Source organism: Apium graveolens, chromosome 8 (assembly GCF_009905375.1).
Source record: "Apium graveolens cultivar Ventura chromosome 8, ASM990537v1, whole genome shotgun sequence".
Taxonomy (NCBI): Eukaryota; Viridiplantae; Streptophyta; class Magnoliopsida; order Apiales; family Apiaceae; genus Apium; species Apium graveolens.
This window is the reverse complement of record NC_133654.1, coordinates 110,231,921-110,252,854: the sequence shown is the minus strand read 5'-3', so window position 1 is coordinate 110,252,854 and position 20,934 is coordinate 110,231,921. Positions and strand designations below refer to the sequence as shown.

General features: G+C 34.7%; 1 protein-coding gene across 8 annotated transcripts; it reads right to left on the bottom strand.

The window, feature by feature from the left end:
• Positions 1 to 1,659: 1,659 nt before the first annotated feature.
• On the bottom strand, positions 1,660 to 17,311 carry LOC141677759 (uncharacterized). Of its 8 annotated transcripts, none has more exons than XR_012557514.1 (11): positions 16,996 to 17,311; positions 14,908 to 16,534; positions 14,464 to 14,809; positions 12,732 to 12,816; positions 10,641 to 10,697; positions 9,011 to 9,070; positions 8,652 to 8,873; positions 4,951 to 6,516; positions 2,637 to 2,945; positions 2,305 to 2,397; positions 1,660 to 2,032 (listed from the first exon to the last, which is right to left on the bottom strand). XR_012557514.1 is itself a non-coding variant. In XM_074483812.1 (11 exons), exons 2-10 carry the CDS (start codon positions 16,517 to 16,519, stop codon positions 2,377 to 2,379), a joined length of 4,278 nt encoding a protein of 1,425 aa, XP_074339913.1. In that variant the 5' UTR covers positions 16,520 to 16,534; positions 16,996 to 17,311; the 3' UTR covers positions 1,660 to 2,032; positions 2,339 to 2,376. The 8 variants fall into 8 exon arrangements, 5 of the variants coding, with proteins under 5 accessions (XP_074339913.1, XP_074339914.1, XP_074339912.1 ...); XR_012557516.1 differs by having other exon boundaries at positions 1,660 to 2,029; XM_074483812.1 differs by having other exon boundaries at positions 2,339 to 2,397.
• Between the last annotated feature and the right edge of the window lie 3,623 nt (positions 17,312 to 20,934).

The following is a 20,934-nucleotide window of genomic DNA, read 5'->3' as shown; positions in this document are numbered from 1 at the left end:
ATGGTGACTCCTACTACAAGGTAGTAATCACTTTGACTTAGTTCTGTAGAGCATTGCAATCTCAAAGCTTTCCTGTCTTCAAGTCTTCTCTTTTGAGTCTTCGTATAAACCATAAAACCTGTATTTCCAGATATGAATCCTCACTTAACAATCTTTCGATTGATAGTACTTAGTTTACATTCACGAATCACTGACACCTAGTGCAATGGTCTGGTTCACAGGTGACTAGTTCCGCTCTCAGGCATTCGTAATATATCTTCTCAAATCATTGTAAAGTCTTCTACCAGATACAAACAACTTCACATGGATACCTTGAGGTATTCACACGGATTCTGATAACTTCCTCGAATGACTCCATCTTTATTCATCTGTTGCCTGAACATGTTAATGAACTTCATACAGATCATTGTGGATGTCTTCTTCACTGTAGCTACCAAAACCATCATGTATATGCCCAATAAATAATATATAATAATTCTATTGGAATATAGATTATTTCAAAATCATTTGTTCTATGCTGAGTTATCCAAAATAGTATTGTTGAGTTATACATACAGCTGCAATCTTGCTCAACAGATTCATTCCTAGTTAATATGATAATTTTTTCAAATATTTTTTCAACGATCAAACCGTATGGATATTAAGATATATCGATTTTAGTCTTATGGAAAAAGTATATAAAAAATATTCAAATTCATATTGTGACATGAATGGAAAATTTTGGTAACAGTACTACTCGCAGAGATTCATTTTCGGTTAACAATATAATTTTTTTAATTAATTTATTCGAATATCCAACCATACGAATTTTAGATATATTGATTCATATGAGAAAAATATGAAAAAAAGACAAATTTATCTTGCATGACAGAAATAGAAAGATTAAGTAAAAGTACTGCTTCATAACAAGATATTCATTCCCGATTAACAAGATTATTAATTTTTCGATGATCCATTCATACGAATGTTAAAATATATCGATTTTAGTCCTATGAGGAAAAAAATCAAATTTATCTTGCATGACAAGAATAGAAAAATCTGATATAAATATAACTCCCTTAAACAAGATTCATTCCCGATTAACAAAATATATCGATTTTTGTGAGTTTTGACTTCTCGGTAAGGTCCTGATCCGATAATTTTTAATAAACCAAAATATTCCCTAAATTTATAATAAACCTAGAAAACAAATATAATGAGGACCAAATCATGCAAAATAATTCAAAATAACCCACACACTACATATTTCATGGCCGGAAACACTTTAAATTAAAATAAATACATAAATTTCATTTAACACGTAATAAAATAATCGTAAATGTTACTTTTGAATATATTTACAACTCACTCGATATTTGGAACACAGATGAAATACCAAATATAATTTTTTGACGCGGGTAAAATACTCACTCAATCCCCAAAATTATAAAACGGACACAACTTACCGATATCGATAAAACGATCGACTTTTATATATAAATTCTGTAAATAATAAGAGTGATTTAATAATTTCATAATAATAACAGTGATCGATACAGAACTAACAATTAATTAGCACACTGAATCATTTAACGATATGAACTCATTAAAGACGAAAAAACAATCCACAATTTTATTCCTTTCTATCAAAAAACTCACACAAAATTCAAAAAACAATAATAATAAATTTTCAAAATTCGGGATATAACATTATTCCAATATACGGTTATTACAATTTAGTATAGATTTCTTAACCATTAAAATAAAGAATTACGAAACTACATCCGGCACACCTAACTTTACTAGGGCACAGGGTTCCAAAAATAGCTGATTTTATCGACTAATCACCTGATTAGTGCGATGACAATTCTGTTAAAATCCAATTAAGCCCGGCATATTTTTCTTAAACTAATCTATCAAGTTTACTAAACTAAATACTATCATATTTTTTAAATATACCTGATTAGTACTCCAATTAAATACCGATCATCTGATTCATCACTACATCTTCCAATCATTGCAAGCGATCTTCAAGGCACCGCCTTTTTTTCTGCTGCAGACAACAGGAAGAAATGAATAATGCTTCAGTTCTCTTAACTTAAACATTTAACTTTGCAGATCATCCTACGAAGGAACATGCTTCACCAATATCATTTGGTTCTGCATGTTAATAAATACCAGATAATGAACCTGTGTCCTCACTTCTCTTCTGTACAGAATCACGATGGCAAAAATCCAGAAAATAAAATGATATTATATATAATAATTAACAATGTTACATGTACAATTCAATCATATTCTTTATATTGTCAGTAGCTAATGAACCTCAACATATGCAACTGCAAACGGAGTGACGTACACAACAGGATGACGCAATGTTTTTGTATATGCCCCCGCTCACAGCTTACCAGTTCCCACCTATATTTCATATCAGAAAAAGAAAGGAATCAAGTCTAACCACAATCCTGGCATCAAGGAATGGGAGGATCATGACAATCCCAGTTATTTACATGATTATAAATGCCTACAGGCATAACAATACCACAACTTCCGTTTTGGTCCACATATAAACTGGAACTACTACTATGTGCACCTTTCCTAGTTCTCCTACCAATGCTGACAACAGAATTCATATTGAGCTGTTGAGTAGTGCTTACATCATGTGGTGATGATACAAGTTTGTTGCACGATCTGTTCAAACTAGAGCCCAATTTGTTTTTGCCACCACGTCTTGGATTTCTAGAAACTGCATGTTGCTTTGATTTTATAGCCTGTGAAGGAGGACAAGAGTTTAAATTTAGGCACAACGAACTAGTCCGTTTATCTTTCTTGTGGTCCTCTATTCTCAACGTCTGCTTGTTGAAACTAGTATTGTGATCGGCTTCATTATGAGACCTTGATTCAAGTTGCTCATTTTTGCTATCACCGCCCATTGCTACTTTGTTCACCACAATATCACAGACCTCCTTGGAACAAAGCAGATGAATTAACAAGCTAGTTGCAGATACATGCTAATTTCAAATAAAAACATGGCAGCCCAAAATACATGTAAAAAAGTAGACACCAATATAGATCTACAAAGAAGATGGACTACATAGCGAAAGGACCTTCCAATAAAAGATAAAAACTAGGAATCAACTCAAATATATGTAAATATATATACACACATTATGATGGCGTTTAGATCGCTTAGTTGGAATGAGATACGGGAACGGAAATGGGACTGGGAATGGGAACGGGAACGGGAATGAGGGTATGGGAATGGGAATGACATGGTACCTTAAGGAGTAAGGAATGATTTACCCATGAGAATGAAGTTCCCATTCCCAATCAACAATTTGTTAATCAAAACACTTATACATGTAATTGAGGTTCTGATTCCCGTTGAATGGACTCATTAACCAGGAAACAAACACCCCATATCTATCATCATGACATTACGAATACTAATTTCCGTCGCCTCCTCAAACCATGATTTATTCCGGCCAATTGCAGCCACCCCTCCAACCACCATTGACTCTGGCAACTATTTATTTCTACCTCTTCGATCCTCTATTTCTCTACTCTACCAATTCAATCTACACCAACAACCACAATCTCCAATAAAGAAACAACCAAAATCTCCAATAAAGAAACAACCACAATCTCCAAGAAAAATCACCATATCTAAAATTAAAACCTGATATATGAACTTAATACCAGATGCACACTCCAATTACTAATCGGTATGACAGAAAACATTAATTTGTACTACAAAAATCAATGACTAACTCATATTACAAAAATGACCAAATATTACATACTGGACATATCCTTTCTACTATAATCGATGAAAACCGTATGTCTAGCGGCTGGTATTGAACCATCAACGTGGTAATTATAGTGAAGTATTCGATGTTGATTGACATGATTGTGTGAATCCGATGTGTTTTGGATTGAAGGTAGAGATGAGAGATGATGACTGAGTCGAAAGAGAGAAAGTGAGGGGAGAGGGAGATGTAAAGATACTGACGTTGCATTGCCAAAAAAGATAAAGATGGCCGGAATCATGTGTACAGTTGTTAGTGGGCGGGGTGTTGAACCATAACCACGGAATGACCACGGAATGGGGGGAGAGACGTGTGAGTGAAATATAAAATACGTGGTCCAGATCTTATAAACCTTAAAAAATATGTGGTCATGACTCGTGAATGGTTTCTAAATTCTATCTTAAATATGATTTCTATTTGGTTTCTACTTGATCAATTGTACATATATTTTCTTAAAATGAGGGCAGTGGGAACCGGTGATTTGCATAGTTAAAATTGGTGACCTTTACGAAATTTAAAATTTTTGATTTGCACAAAATCACCAATTTACTGAAATCAAAATTTCAATTTCTATAAATCACCGGTTTCAATTAGAGAAATCACTGTTTCTCACCATTCTCATTTTAAGAAGTTCCCAATGGAGCGCAACCTGTGTGTGAGAGATCCATGCAGCCATCGACTTAAATTTTTGAGGGTACAACTAAAGAATAGAGAAAAAAACTATTGAGGAATAGTTGCTAATGCAGTACAACCTCAATAATATTAATACTCATTTGATTAACAACCTTGATGAAAAACTACTATTTGTCAATCACAACTATTTTAATATAGGTTTCTAGCATATTTATAAACTTGATTGTTAATAATATTAATTTTTCATAAAATTCGTTTGGTCCAAAAGGGATTAAATTGTCAAGGTTCGGCTTATATGTACAAAGCATAAAACAAGTACCAAATTCCAATCCTATGAACTACAAAATTAATCAAGCCAGGTGTAGAAACATCAAATTTAAAATTAATTGTCACTTATTTCTTTCTTTCATTAAGGGGACGGGTTGCGGTTGGGGTGGGATGGGTGGGGGATTGCAGTTTTTTTCGTCATTTATAGCACCATTTAATGGCTCATGGATTTCAAAAAAAAAAGATCGCAGGCTGGAACTACCTTAATGCCTCGGGAATCCATATGTTCAGAGTCAGATGCCTCTTCTCCTTCGGAGTCGGTCATCTCTTCACATTCAAATTGAACGTCTTCCGTAATTTCATCCTCTGAATCACTCAACTCTTCCTGTTCCATCACAATTTCAGAAAGTAACTGGTTTGGTGTATTATGTGCAACCTCTCTACATGCATTTCGTGCATGGGCAACTGAACCGACATTTGGGCCAATCACAGGAGGAATAGCTTCTGGGAAGGATCCATCAGGGTACTTTTTTAAATTTGTGGTGTCTTGAATATCATTTATTCCTAATACATGAGCACTCGGTGCTTCTCTCATCATGTTTTCTTTGATAACATTCCTGCTGTCTGCAGATATCTGCTTTGTCGATGTACAGCTCAGGTGAATATCCAGATCCAGTTCATTCACTTTTCGACTAGGATTTAAAGGGATATTAAGGATAGACACTGGAACAGCATTACTCACTGCAGCATCAACTGACTTCTGGGACTGAGCATGCTGGATCCCAGACAATTCAGCAGGGTGCGATTGCTCAGCAACTGGACATGCAGATAGAGAGCTGCTATTCAAATCACTGGATCTTTGAAGAAGTGGATGGAAGTCAATACCATAAGATCTTTTTTCGATCGAATTTGAAGGCTTCCCGGATTGAATAACCGTGTAGTTTGCTTGTTTAGGATTATGAAAGAGACTGAGATTTAACAGAGGCTGACTTCTTGGGAAAAAATTGAAAGAACTAGATGCATTAGTACTGCAATTTAATGGATAATATGGTAAACGCCTATCTTCAGGGGTCCGAAATAACAACGGATGCATATGAAGATCTGACCCATCTTGATCTTCTATGGTTCCTCTATTTCTGAGCGTTGATTCTTTTGGGTGCAAATGGGATATACTACTCTGCAAGGGAATCCGGGTATGTCCAGATTTTGTTAGATCAATAGTTCCTGACTGTGCAACAGTAAGATGTTCACTAACGGTATTTGGTGTTGAAGGACCAGCAAAACCACTTTGAGAACTAGAAACATTACTAGATGTATCACCCTGGTAGGTTTTAAAGGCCGACTTTGACATAACACGGACAGATGGTGGAAGGTTAACAGGAGGTAAACCTGGCGCTAGCTTGACCAAACGGGGTCTCCTACATCTCCGTGGTTGATATTTTGATGAAGAGGGTTGGGATGCGAAGGATTTTAAAAGCACGTCTGGCAAGGGGTAATTCAAATGACTGGATGATGCACTTTTAGCTTGAGTATCGTCGGATGATGCAAGGAACTGAGAATGCTTCAAGGACTCTGAAAACTGTTGAACAATTTGGCACTGCAAATCTCGAAAACCAGTACTATTACTCTGCCCTTTATTGCGGCAACTCTCCTGCAACGAGAAGTAAGAAGGTATGGATTCGGCCCCACAATTCGAGGTTGGTAATTCCAAGGAAACAACAGAAGTATCTGGCCTCCAATCTGCTAAGAATGCCTCGTGGACATAAGCTTCATTCTCATTGTCAATGCAATCATTTCCACTGTTATTTTCCTCTCCAGCGCTACAGTCCTACAATAAAATATATGTAAAGAGAAATTTGTATTATCATATCAAGTATTTCATTTATGCAGGTCTAGAATAGATACATATAGAGACATACATGATTTTTTTTTAAAATATTGACATGTATTTTTGTCCTAAAATGGCACTTGCAACTTGGCAGCAAATAAAAAAATTATAGCCAACAATACCAAGCTTCCTAAAAACTACTTCACAACTGAGTATATTCAGAAGTGCCTATAAATAGTTTGCATGTACTATTCTTTACACAAGTCTTAACACCTCCACTATTCCAACTAACATTTATTTACTAGTAATTTATTGAGGCTTTTTTGTTTACACAAAACAACAGGAATGTATATATATTCGATGTAGTAAACAAAAAAAAAAAAAGCAATAATGTATAAGACAAAAAGAACAAAAATGTTGGAATAAAAATTATATTTCGGTTTTTACCCTCTAACCATTAATGTAATGAATTCGTTGACATCTCAACCACCTCTTCAAGAACTCCAAAAAATACTTAATAATGGGTGAAGCCTACGCCATGTGAATGCTTGTAAACATGGATTCACATTTTTTTCAATGTACAAGCTGTGTCATCATGTATGCTGCATGTTCACATCAGACCCCCGTTTGATCAGATGAAGTTCGTTGGGTTCACCCACCTTTGAGGCTTTAACAAGGTTCATTTGTAATTAGTAGGGTGCAATATCTGGCTAGATGTGTTTAAAAATCTATAAAGAATTTCGTCAAACTAGTAAAAGGAACTAAGATTGAGACTTGAGCCAATTAACTATTAGAGAAAAGAATTCATCAAAACTAACAAATGTAAATTTCGTAGTTGGCACTTGGCACGGAAGCTATGTGGCAATGTCCCTATTCATCACCCTCCTTACCAGCCAGAGGGGGAGCAAAGACTACTCTTGCAAAACTCACGCCTTTCAAGTTCACCTTATATTTTTTTTTCTGTTGGCATTTGAATAAAATTACTATAACCAAATTGATCAAAAAAACAGAAACAGTACAGAACAGAACAATATGACACAGACAAGCCACTTCACTGCATCAACCGATAAAAGTTCAATACTTCATCAACTACATGATAAAGTTTCCTTCAAATAAAACCCACTCGAAATTAACTTTTTAGTTGTTAGATGTGAATATCTAGGGTAAACGTGCATATGGACAAAATACTTGGAAACATGCCAAATTGTCTTCAACGATAACAGAGTTCGCTGAGATTCTCAGTGAACAAATTATAGTCATGCTTAAGCCTTAAAGTACAATCACTCAAATACATTGATAGGCTTTTAAAAAATCAAGTCAAAAGTCAAATTACAGAGAGAAACATTAAATGATTATGTTCTTTGCTGATAATATATTTGGGCCCATAATTAGAGGAGCTACAGAAATACACCAAGCTAAATCCAGGTTACTACCAAGACTAAGAAACATTCATATTAAACAAAGCTACTTCACTAAAGTTAAGGGTTATCCATGTTAGTCAAAGTGCATCCACAATGCTACATAGAGTAGCTCCATATCCCTTTTGATGGTAAAATTGATCAAATGAATTCCTTAATTTTAAATGTGATCAGTAAAGTCAAACATATATTATACACATGTGAACTTATTTATTAAAATTTAATGGCCTTCCCCTAACTAACAAAAACATGATATACTTCCACTTTCTCCTCATTTGCATGAGTTGCACTAGGCTAATGAAGTGATGCATTATCCACTCAGTGCTTGGATCCAACATAACCCTGAACAAGGTACCTGAGTCCTGACAGCCTTCATGCTTAAAGAACCCTATTCTCATGACTTTAAGCTTACAAGGGATGGGTGTTCAACTCCTCACTTCATAAGAATATTGTGAGTTTCTCTGTATGCAAATAATATGGAACTTGCCACTGGAGCACCTATAAGGCAAATAACCACACATGTTATCCCCACTTCAGTCCCCAAGTCCCCTGATAGAGGGTATACGGTAGAGTTAAAGGACTAAAGCAGGAGGTGAGCATCCCTTTTCAACTACAGTCCAGAGACTTAATTACAAGGCCACTCTCACGTACGCTCTTCATATTTAGCAATACATCACTTCAGGGGAAACATTACATAATATTTAATAGAGAGCATACCTCTTTTTCAGATGAAGAATGCCACTTCATAGGATTTGCAGGTTTGCCTTTTCTTCTATTTGATTCATACAACCGTCTCTTCTTTTTTTTTTGCTCGTCGACTTTGTAAGACTTTTGGGTTCCAGTAGCAACACGCCACTGTCGACGTAGCAACATTGGATCCCTATAAGGCACAACAAATTTCCAGACAGACATCAAGTCATTCTTAAAAACCACCAATCCCTGCATTATTTGTTGGATCAGAGTCAAAACCAATATATCAATCACATAACAAAATACTATGAAAGACATGAAGTCAATAAATACATCAAAAAGGGCTTTTCAGATAAATTGCTTCTGCATAATGAATGACATAGTACCTCACGTATATGAGCTATCTCTTCCGCAGTCAAGGGAGAGGTTTTTAGCCTCCGAACTGCCTGTAAGATGTATTAGAATTATTAGTATATTGTAAAGAGCCTGTGCAGTGAGTTTATATAATCCACTATATTAAAATAATATAACCTATTCCCCGTGACCTGTTTGGCAACTTATATGTCAAATTAATCATTAACCATTTACTACAATGCATATCCACGGCTCAATTATATTTATTTATAGCCACTCAACAAATCACTAGACTTAAAATGGCATTCTTAGGTATTCTTTTTCTGATTGAAAAAATACTAAATAAAAGATAGTATAATTAACACTTCAGCCATTTAAGTATGTATGTCCATTCAGAGACATGAACACTTGAAGTAATAAACCGCAACTCCTAACCTTTTGTATTTGTCATTTGTACAATTTGACCCTATTTACAAATTATGTACCCATTATACCCTTGCTGGAAATTCCAGTTGGATTTGTTTACTTTGTCCACTGTGTCCTTCACCTTTGAATCCAAACGACTGACAAAGTGATTATAAGGTTTTTTGGCCAAAATTTAATAATTATCTATGAATCAGATGAGGCTTAAAATGGTTTAAACTTCAAAGAAAGGGTCGGGATGTACAAAGCACAAACTTAAGGGGCACGAAGGTACACAAATTTTCTTTCAGGATCTGTTCATCCATTTGGACCAATTAAAGGGCTAATGTGTTGATTACCCTCAGAATGTTAAAAAAATCAACCACGCATGACAAAAATCTATTCCGGTTACATATCAAAGTTCTATAAGTTTCTGGCTGCTTTTAAGGCACAACAGGAATGTTTCGTCACTGCACAACTATTACTTCACAGCAGACCCAACTTGTGCACCATTTAAATCCTTGCTTTCAAACGAACTTTAATCCTTTCCAAAGGCATTTTTGATTTTCACTCCTTCCTCATTACATTCCTATCAATCTAAACTTAAAAACTCCAGGACAGACTCACCAATTTAGAATGAATCCTCTGTTCTTCCTACTGATTTTCTTCACAGACCTCATCACATAAAATTTGAACTTCCATAATTTGTCCACTATTTCCTCTTACATACTCTATCCCCCTTACTTTTGTTCGGGGTTTTCCTTCCATTCCTTCCCTATCCATCATATTAATCTTCAAACAACTGGAGCATAAGAGATGCCTTACATTTAGAATAGGACAACTGTGTTTAGACAAAGTACTGTACTTTAAAAGGGGAATTGATTTTTACGTCAGTAAATATTGTATATATTATTTAGCAAAAAAAGTATTGCATATATTCGGAACTTTAGATTTTGACACGCGTGCCTCACAGTCCAACCGCTTCATTTCAAATTTGCTAAAAGATTTAAATAAAAAATATTCCTAAACTATCCTAAATATTCTAGATCCCTGCAATATATAATAAGTAACATCAACATTCTCAACATTAAATTTCTTATTGTCTTAGACTGGGTTCCTCATATCACCTTCAAATAATTAAGAGAGCAAAATAATATACCAAATATTACTAGAAAAGAAAATTTGAACAAAACTTACAATGCTCCCAAATAAATTTAGAATACATAAATTGGCAATGGAAATTAGTGCTTAGTCACATACCTTAATTGGATTCTCTGGTGCTCTGGAACATGAACGATTTTTCTGCCTGACGAAAATCTGAAACGTAATTACGCATACAAAGATCACCAAAATATTCTACATAAAAAAGTTTTCACTTCAAAAAGCAAAATACATAAAGTTATGATGAGCCATTAAGGTTCCAAGTAAATTGTATAGTATTTTACTAGTATTTCTGCATGTGTATTAACAATTGGAAGATATAATATAATTGGTATTTTTAGGTGTATTTATAAAAGATAATAGGTTTTAATTAGAAGATAACGTTTTTTATTTAAAAGAGTTGATATTAATGATTGGAAGATACAGTATAATTGTTTTTTAGGTGTTTGTAAAAGACAATGTGTTTTAATTATAAGGTAACGTCCTACAATTAGAAAACTCAGTCTGCTGGTCACTATTTTTTATATTATTTTATTAAATAAATGACTGAAAACCGAAAACCAAAATTTTCACTGTTTTGGGTTTTATATAATAGTATAGATAAAATAGATGGCCAAGTACAGAATTACTACTTCGGATCCACCTCACTTAAAAAGCCGGTACATCAGAGCAATTGATTTGGCATTCCATGTTTGTTAAGACAGACTAGTGTACTTTTAAAGTAATTATTATTAGAGTTGATAGCAGTCTAAAAAAAACAGTGCGACAGAATTAATACAAAGTTACCCTCATTGACATACCAAAAAAATGTTCTATAGCATCTGTATAAAAGAAACTAGAGTGTAAGGCTGTCATGACGCCGTATCGAATAAATTCGAAGGCAGAGTAGCTGGCACCAACCAGATGACTTAAGAAAGCTCCCAACTAGTTCTTCATAGTAGAAATGTCAAAAATATTAATACTATTAAGAATCCCACAAAAAGTACAGTCTAGAAAGCATTTAAAGCATGATCATGTTTTACATGCATAAATAATTTGTAATACTACTACTAGTGCACTAATAATTTATACTGTTGATTAATGGGTAGCTATCTAGGTCAATGTATATAATCCTTATTATCTGATTAAGCCTGCAGTTTATTGGAACTTGCTACTTAGAATAAATTTTGATGAAATAGAATGAAATTCTTGCTATGTTATAAGTTAAATATTTACAGCCTCTGTTACTCGGACTCTTCATTATACCTTAAAGTACACGTGTCGGACACTCTACACTCGGACATGGACATTTGGAGTTGGACACTTATTTTAAGCCAAAAACATCTTTATTTTTCAAAATGTTTCTGAGTCCGATACTTGAACACGTGTTCTTGTCGGACACTTCTAGCTGAGTCCGAGTAACACAGCTTACAGCTATATCCTCTTCATTTCCATACAACAAATTTAATTAGAGCTCAATTAGTGCTCACAACATTCCTGAACATGTCCTTCACAGCCTTCATCATTTAAAGTTTTCCTCTCATTTTTCTGCTATACCCTCTCACAACCTTCTCTCCTAACATTAATTTATTCCTTCTTATCCATTTTAGCCTATCTCATTACACTCCTACTAACCAAACAAAGGGAAAATGTATATATAATTTAATATACAGGACAATCCTTAGGCATACAAGCAAGTAAATTATATTCAAATAGACATAGTTATGCATTAGGAGGACAATTAAACTATACAAAATATACAAACTGAAGTAATTAGCTCATAATGATCGGCAATGTTTTTAAACAATTAGAAATAAATACAATTGTGAATTCTTAATAACAAAACCCAGCTTCAACATTTTGCAAATCATAGAGCCCAAAGAATAAGGTTACATGCAATCTTTACGATTCAAAATTTTATTCTCACAGTCCTTTCAGGGGGAGAGTGGTTTTAACTTGGTTTATAACGGTCATTTCAATTGACTTTTAACAGCTGAAATTGGGATAGTTAAAACCACAGTTAACACCAGTGGCTCGATGAGTTCCCAACTAACCATTTAAGCCTAAGATTAGCTTTCTTTGGTTTTGACAAAATAATTTATTCTGACAGGTAAAATGGTTCATATTTTATACATTTTGCTAGTCAAGTGATATCTTCAAATTTTCATTTCAGACTTTAAATAAATACAAAAATTCTGTGTCACAAGTTACCTGATGCTTTGACTTACAAGGAAGAAAACATTGCTGAATTAACTTCCAGTCTGTATTATATTCCATCAAACCCGACGCTAGTAACCTACAATGATATTCAAGTGCAACACGTTTCAGTGTTAAATATTCATCCGAACTAGATATAAAATTAAATAATACCAAGCACAGTCAACCATGGCAAGGGGATAGAAGTAAACAACTCAACATCACCTCACAATATTCACCAGAATAAGCAGGAGAGTTCATCAAAAACAAGATTTAAGCTATCATTTTGATTGTAAGCTATTTAGCTATGTTACTCGGACTCTTCATTTTGTGCAGAGTGCCATGATGGACACTTGACACTCGTACATGGTCTGGACACTCGAACATTTATTTGAGGCTAAAAACATGGAAATACATTTATAAATACTTGAGTCCAACAATTGAACATGTCTCCTAGTTAACACTTTTAACCAAGTCCGAGTAAAGCTATTGAAGTATTCAGTCCTTCATGTGTAAACACTTCTACACAAGAACCTTGGGTTCGATAGACAACTTGTAAAAGCCTAAAATTTACAACTACAGATAGTTGAACACTTAAATGAAGCGACTATAATACCATGAAGTTAGAGTAAGACTTGATGGGATTTGTTATCCGAAGGCCCCAACTCTTCAAGTATATCACTATACCCATGTAACCCGGAGCAAGGAATAAGAATATTTATGTCTATTTATTGCTCTACTGAGACAATTATTTTCAAAGAGGATGATGCAGGGACAATAGAGACTGATGTACTTGTTCTCATGGATAATTGGACTTACTTTCATTAGACTGCCGTCCATGAGGATTGGTTGGGAAAATAATACAAGGCTGGTAGTCAGCTTAATAACCAATATGATCAGATTCAATAGACTAGACAGAATATTACAATATAACAAGGTAGATTTTTTGCATACAAGGTTTTGCCTTCAGTTAGAAAGGCTTTTCCTTTTTTGAACCGCTGACAGTTTTAATATTCCCCATTTGGATTTGATTTTTATATGCTTCTGGCACAAGAATTTAAGGGAGCCCTGATGCAGCAATAAAGCATTTCACTATGAACTCCAGTTCGATATTATCAAAAAAATCTGGAATATTTTCTTAATTATTTTGGCAAAGAAAATGAGATATTTTGAGTTACATGTATGTTTCTCAGCATGTCTACTGTAGGAACATTGAATCTCGACTTTTAAGCGCATGTCTCAATAAAATATGAGCCCTATGGTCCCTTGACTTTGAAAGTTTGTTTATAAATAGATTACAAAGTTAACTTTGATTTAAGGACAGAAAACCCTTGGCAGCTAATTCAATCATCTTAATAGAATCAAAAAGAAATAAATTAACATATAGAACTTCAAGTCGGAGATCATTTGTCAAAAATCTATTTTGCAATAACATGGAATATTTTATAGTGCTTTTTGTTAAACTTTATTCACAACAGTTATATTTTTTACTCGGAACTTATAATACTAACCAGAAATATGTGATTAGACCTAAACCAAAGACAGTGCAATAAGCCCTTGCAAGTGATTTTTAAAGCGAAGGCACAAAACAAGGAATACTAATATTGCATATAGGCAAAACTAACCACAAACAGTGAGATGTGGGGCAAAAACTAGAGGGAACTAAATACTAAGTGATGGAAGGTGGATTACAAAATTGAGTTAAAAATGAGCTAACAAACATTTTGGCCAGGAAAACACAACTTACATATCCTCTGCATCAGTGAAAAGCACCCGGTTTACCACAGAGGCAGGGGATGGTTTATGTGGGAATAAGGCAGGATTAAACTGAAAAAAAAATCTCTGGGCTAATTTGGCAATTTGCTTCGGGACTGGAGCCACGGACTGCTTCTTGCTCCTTTCAGCAAGAGTACCTGCTAGCGTCATTTTAGGTCCCTGATCATTCCCTGAAGATGGCTTTCCGCTGACAGCTTCAGATCTTCTCTGCACTTCATCAGCAGAAAAGTGGAGAGTCTTTAATGGGAACAAGGGTTCCTTCTCAAAGCGAGTATCGCAAGCATCTCCCACACGTCGCCTCTGATACTCTTGGACAGCTGTCGACAATCCCAATCACATCATATATGTCAGAACACACTAAAGAAAGCATATAAAGAAGTTTAGATGCATGCATAATTCCTTCAAAATTGCATACCAGAAGAGACTTCATCCATATAGCTCTTAACGAGATTCAGCGGAGCAACATCCAAAATTGACAATACATGGCCATTTATGTAAGGCATCCACATGGGAGCCTCGGTGCCTTGTAATTGACCTTCCTTGCTACAAGATAGAGATTTATGTCTACCACTATCAGAAGGCAATGTTATATTATTTTCAGGAAAGCTGTCTCTTTCTGAGGCATTCATAGAAGATGGAGAAGCGTTTCGTGTCGGCAAGGAAATTTTACAATCATTTGACACTGATGGACAAATGTATGGAGGAAAGAAGTAGGAACTTGGATAAGGTGCTGTTCTCCATGTCAATACTTGATCGCGTTTTTTAAGAATATCTAAAATCAGTTGTTGTATTTGGGTAGCAATCTTCCCCTTAGAAGGCTCAAATATACATAGAGAATACACCTGTATAAGTAGTTGAACATGTTCATGTATTAAACAGTGCAATTGGCCTATCTGATGAGGAGTAAATCCATTCAGCGTGCTTTCATGTGCAGAAGACATCTGGCGGCATGGAGCACTATCGAGCATCATTAGGTTTCCCTGAATAGAAGTAGAAGGTAAAACTGGCACATTAGGTAAAAGGGGGCGTAGTGGCATATTCAGATGTTCAGAACTTTTCTTTTTTGGCTGAGCAGAAGATTTCTGCCGTTTATTCTGTCTAGTTTCAGGCCGCCGACCACCTCTTTCAGAGCTTTGTACTTGGGCAGGTGACTTTAAAATTTCATCACCATCACTCTCAAGTGCTTCTTCAATTTCCAACTCAAAGTCTGCATCATTATCTTCATCTTCATCTTCATCTTCGATATTTTCATTTTCTTTGTCTGCCACGTGATCAGCATCTCCACCATGTAGAACAGCTGCAAGAAACTTTCTATATTCTGCCTCATCATCAACATTTGGAAGGTCCTCCTCATCATCGGTCTCTTGAAGAAAAGTCTCAAGTTCATCAAGTGTAAAACTGGCAAGAGAATAACGAGCTCGAGTACGCCTACAAATAGCATCCTCATCATCTACATCCATGATGACACTTGTAGACTGTAAACCTGTGTCTAAATCTCCCACGAGAACATTATTAACAACCTTTCCAAACTTCGAACCACCATCCTTTTCAGTAACACTGTCAATCTCGAGTCCTGAAACAAGAATTGATTTTTTATCCAGAAACACGCCCGCTCTTTCAGCTTTGTTAGCATCATCAGAAGCAACCGAAGCCTGAACGAAAACTTCTCTGCCATTCTCGCCATCACCTACACTATAGTCTTTCACCTGACTGGCTGGCTTCGACAACAATGCAGTAACAGAAAGTAGACAATTTTCTACTCCACTATCAACAACATCAGCCTCTACTCCTTCAATTTCAGAACTTAAACTCGAAGAAGCTTCTACAGAGAGGGTTTCTTTCAAAAACGGATTAAAATCAAAATCATCATCCTCATCCTCATCCTCATCATGTTCCCCAGAATGTTGTTTCTCATCATTTCCACCCTCCAAAAAACATTGATCATTCCTACTTAAGCTTACATCTACATCATTGTCCTGATCGGGACACCCGGCCTCATTTAACAAGGGATGTGAACTAGAAGCCATACTTAAACAATTGAGCTACATAAAAACCAGCCTTCAGTATTATAACTTTATACAAAACCACAGTATCAACAACAGGTTCGAACTATTCTTTCTTCTTTGCCAAACAAAAAAAAAATCTCCCTGAATATCAGCCAATCTATAAAACTACACAAACGAATAATCTACACTTCTATAATTCAAAAACCGAAACAGAAACATAAATTGACATACTATCCAAACTAAGATATGACACTAACAATACATTCCAAATAGCACAATTTACTAGTATTCAAACAAGAATCGAAGTATACGGAAACTACGATCATTCGGTAACATATTAGTAGTATGACATACAAGCCCTAACAATCCCAAATAAAATTGCAGCAGTAAAATAAACTCAATAGTTAATTACATTTGAATTTAAACAAATGTAAAATCTAAAATAGTGTGATTTAGATAAACAAAATAATAAAATTTAAGGAGGAACGAATACTTACATGAATGAATTCGAATACGGAGGATGTGTGTATAATCGTGTTAACAGAACTAACTTTCAATCGAATTTCGAGATTGGATGATAACGCAAAGAAGGTGATTGGGTAATAATAATATATACTAATAAATATGTCTGTTGGTTTATTTATTTATGCAAATAATTAAAAAGAAACAAAGGGACTGAAAAAAGCTGAGAATGGTCCGTAGGGGCGTGCTTTGAAGGCGGTGTTTGATTGATTGGACTTAGGAGCGGTCTGAACCGACGAGGAAGGAGAAAGTGAGGGTGGGGGTAAACAACCGGGTCAATTTGTTTATGTTTATGTTTCCAACCCGGATTCTTTTAAGCTTATTCCTTAAATAAATTTATATAAGAATTTTGCGAGTTATTTTTTATATGAATGAAAATTAATCCGTAAATATATAATTAATGTTGAATTAATTATGTATGTTCTAAAGTTTACTGCTCAAAACTCGTGAACATCATGATGTAAGGTAAGTCGTCGCGACCACGGCTCGATATTAGTCTAAATATTTCGAGCAGGTCACATTCCGAGATGTCACGACCCAAAACCCGCTATATGGTAGGCCCGCCGAGCAGAACTGAGAATAAAGTTCAGAATGACATCAAAGATATATCTAATATGAAAACGGACTCTTGCAAGGAACCATTCAGAATTCACCGTCTAGGAGAGTCTTCTTTACCATTTAAGTATGAGACTTGTCCACCAACTCTCCGAACTCTAATCTAACCTTATACTCATACTTAACATCAATATAAAAAAGGTAACTACCCCTCAACATAGAAATACGTTTTTTGGCTTGATTTTATACAACACAGAGATACGTAGGCATCTTGTGAGGACTGTGTAGTCTTGCTCACAAGCACAACCATTAAAACTCGAATCTCAATAACCCTAGCTGTAATATACGTGAATAATAATAATAATAATAATAATAATAATAATAATAATAATAATAATAATAATAATAATAATAAGATTTGGATTAGATTTGGGATAAGAATAAATTATTAAAAATATTATTTAAATTAGAAAAGGAAAAAGAGTGATAATAATGTTTAGTTATTTAATAAAATTCTAATTCTAATAGTTAGAGGATACCTTGTGCAATATATATACAAAGACATGGGCATTATTCATTTATGCGATTAAAAAGAAAAAGAGAAAAAAAAACCTAAAAAAAAAACAAGGCTGCGTACAGGGAGAGAGGTGAAAGTGAAACAGAGGAGAGGAGCGTAGGCGGATCGGTTATGCACTATGTCGAGATGGTTAGGTAAATTGTTCACCTCCTATGTTAGATAATAAGATATCACATACATATTGTGTACATAGTTATATTCTCCCTCAGACTTGATACAAGACTACAATCTGGTTTTAATTTTATATGTTAAACAATTATTTTGGAAGCTATATTGAAAGAGGCTCCAGGTGCGTGCATATATTTAATATTATAACATGAATCGGGTGATCTTAGGAACATATGTGTTAACAGTTTGATATGTCCTATTGTGATTAATGTTCTTTGCAGTTTTAATAATTATTTCTTTAAAAACTATGGAAAAAAAAAATTATTATTTGTTTTGTTGAGTGCTACATATACGTGGTTTCGAGTATAATTTTATAGTATTATTGGAGTAATTTAAATTGTGACATGTTTCATAATTATGTCATAGTATATTAAAAATCACATATGTATTAAGAGTTGTTAAAATTATGTATATTTTTTTTAAATGTGAGCTTATAAAAGAATTTTGAAAATTTCGTTTTATGTAATTATATGCATGTTAATCCTAGAAATCATATATATACTTGTGAATTGACTCGTATTAATTTATTAATAAAGCCTATATGTTATTAGACGGTGACAGAGGCTTCAGTTTCATAGTTAGTTATATGTACATGGGTTTATACACCTTTGATTGTAATGGTTAGTTTATTTGTTAGTTAATTTATTAACATAATTATGTCCCTGACATGACAATAGGCTATTGTAGGTGAAATTGTTCAACCATCAACGTGATTTGTTAACCTTAGCTTAGACATGTGACTAATAAAGTATTAATAGTATAGGAAAAATAGGACTTTAAATATTATCTTATTATAGAGATGGTTAGCTAAGTTTACGTGCATGTTTACTGAGGCCACTAATATAATTAATATATTAGTAGCAGAAATGGAGTTTAAATATAAAAGGTAAACTAATATATATTAATTATAAATTATAATTTTGTAAATAGGTCGGGAGCCGGGAATTTAGAGCATCATGTGTGTATTTCGTTAGTATTAGAGTTGCGACATTTGAGGTACGGATTATGTCCCCTTTCATTCAGCGCTACTCCTCTTGTCCATTATATATATTTGATTCATTCCGTTCTACTTTCTGTTCATTCCGTTAATATTTTCTTTGACCGTTTTAACTTCCGAAAATTATTTTAAAATTTGATTTTGAAAATTTAGATATCTGTTTACGCGGTTTTCAAAAATTATTTATGACACCCACCTGCTTTGGAAATTTGTATCATTTGTCTCAGGTGAGTTTTAAATTTTGTGAGAATATTTATTTTGAACCCTTAGTGTGATTTAGGGTATACCGAGTTAACCAGCTGTAGGGGTACTACAGCCATGTCATTGCGGCACCAGTGACATGACACTTTCGTGACAGTGTGATTGGTCATGGCGTGACCTTCTGTTAGCTCTTGGGAGGAGCTTTTGCGCATTTGATATTTGTTTCAGGATACGTGGGTGCACCCAGAGTTTGATTTGTGATTTGATTTATGGTGACGTTGTATATGCCGTACACGTTATCCATTCTGTTGCACGCATTAGGTACCCTATGATGTGTGTATTTGTATCTGCCGTATTCTTTTTCTGGGTGTTTGGCTCATGCCGTATTCTTTTTCTGGTAGGTGCTTAGGGGATCTGGGATTGTGTAATGGAGAGCTACCCCTTTTTATTGATTAGGATTTCGGACTTTATCAGTATTTAGACTTATTTATTTATTTAGAGAATTCAGAATTTATATTATTGGTTTAGACATTTTGGAAATTTAGTATTATTTTAGAAATTTTAGATTATTAAATTATTGTTAAAAATATATTAGTGCTCTGTTTGCAGGTTTATGGATTTTAAGTAATATCTCCTTTTAAATTTAAAAAGGGGGTGTTACAGAGATGGCATCAGAGCCAGGTTCTTTCTTGTAGAAAACATACTTAGGTTGACCTGTGAGTTTGGGTAGACAATAGGATGGGTGTTCTATTTAATTTTGTTTCATTCTGCTCCTTATCATTTAATTCTGCTTCATCATTCTAAAATCTGTTTATAACTTCTTCATCATATTTATTCTCGTAATCTTCATTCGTTTGCTATCTTATATTGTAGATGCCTCCTAGACGTGATCCTTTTCATATTGACCCCGCTCAGCTTAGTGAGATGATAGGGCAAGCAGTGGCTCAGGCTGTACAGCAGGCTTTGGCAAACCAAGGAAATCAGAATGGTGAGGAAAATCAGAATGGACAAGGAAATCAGAATGGCGATGGAAACCAGAATGGACAAGGAAATCAGAATGGCAATGGGAATCAGAATCAGAATGGTCAGGGCCATCAGTTGGAGCCGTTTGTATGGTTGGAGAGGTTTATGAAGCAGAAACCAGACTCTTTTAGTGCAGCACCGACTCCTATTGATGCTGAAAATTGGATTGTTCATCTCGAGAAGATTTTTGATGCACTAGGTTGTGATGAGATTCAGAAGATCAGGTTAGCTGTGTATAAGTTGGAGGGTGATGCTCAGAGATGGTGGAGAGGAGTGAAAGCTACTAGAGGGGAGCAATATGTAGAGGCTTTGGAATGGCTGGGATTCAAGGAGGTATTCTATGAGCAGTACTTCTCTAATGCTGATAGGGAGGCATATTTGAGGGAGTTTCAT

What these genes read in the sequence shown, in the direction of transcription:
- LOC141677759 (XM_074483809.1), bottom strand. Translation starts at nt 16,519, where the DNA reads ATGGCTTCTAGTTCACATCCCTTGTTAAATGAGGCCGGGTGTCCCGAT. An exon ending in TTCACTGATGCAGAGGATAT is followed by an intron (nt 12,817 to 14,463) that starts GTAAGTTGTGTT and finishes ATATCATTGTAG; the next exon opens with GTTACTAGCGTCGGGTTTGA. An exon ending in ATTCTTCATCTGAAAAAGAG is followed by an intron (nt 6,517 to 8,651) that starts GTATGCTCTCTA and finishes ATTTTATTGTAG; the next exon opens with GACTGTAGCGCTGGAGAGGA.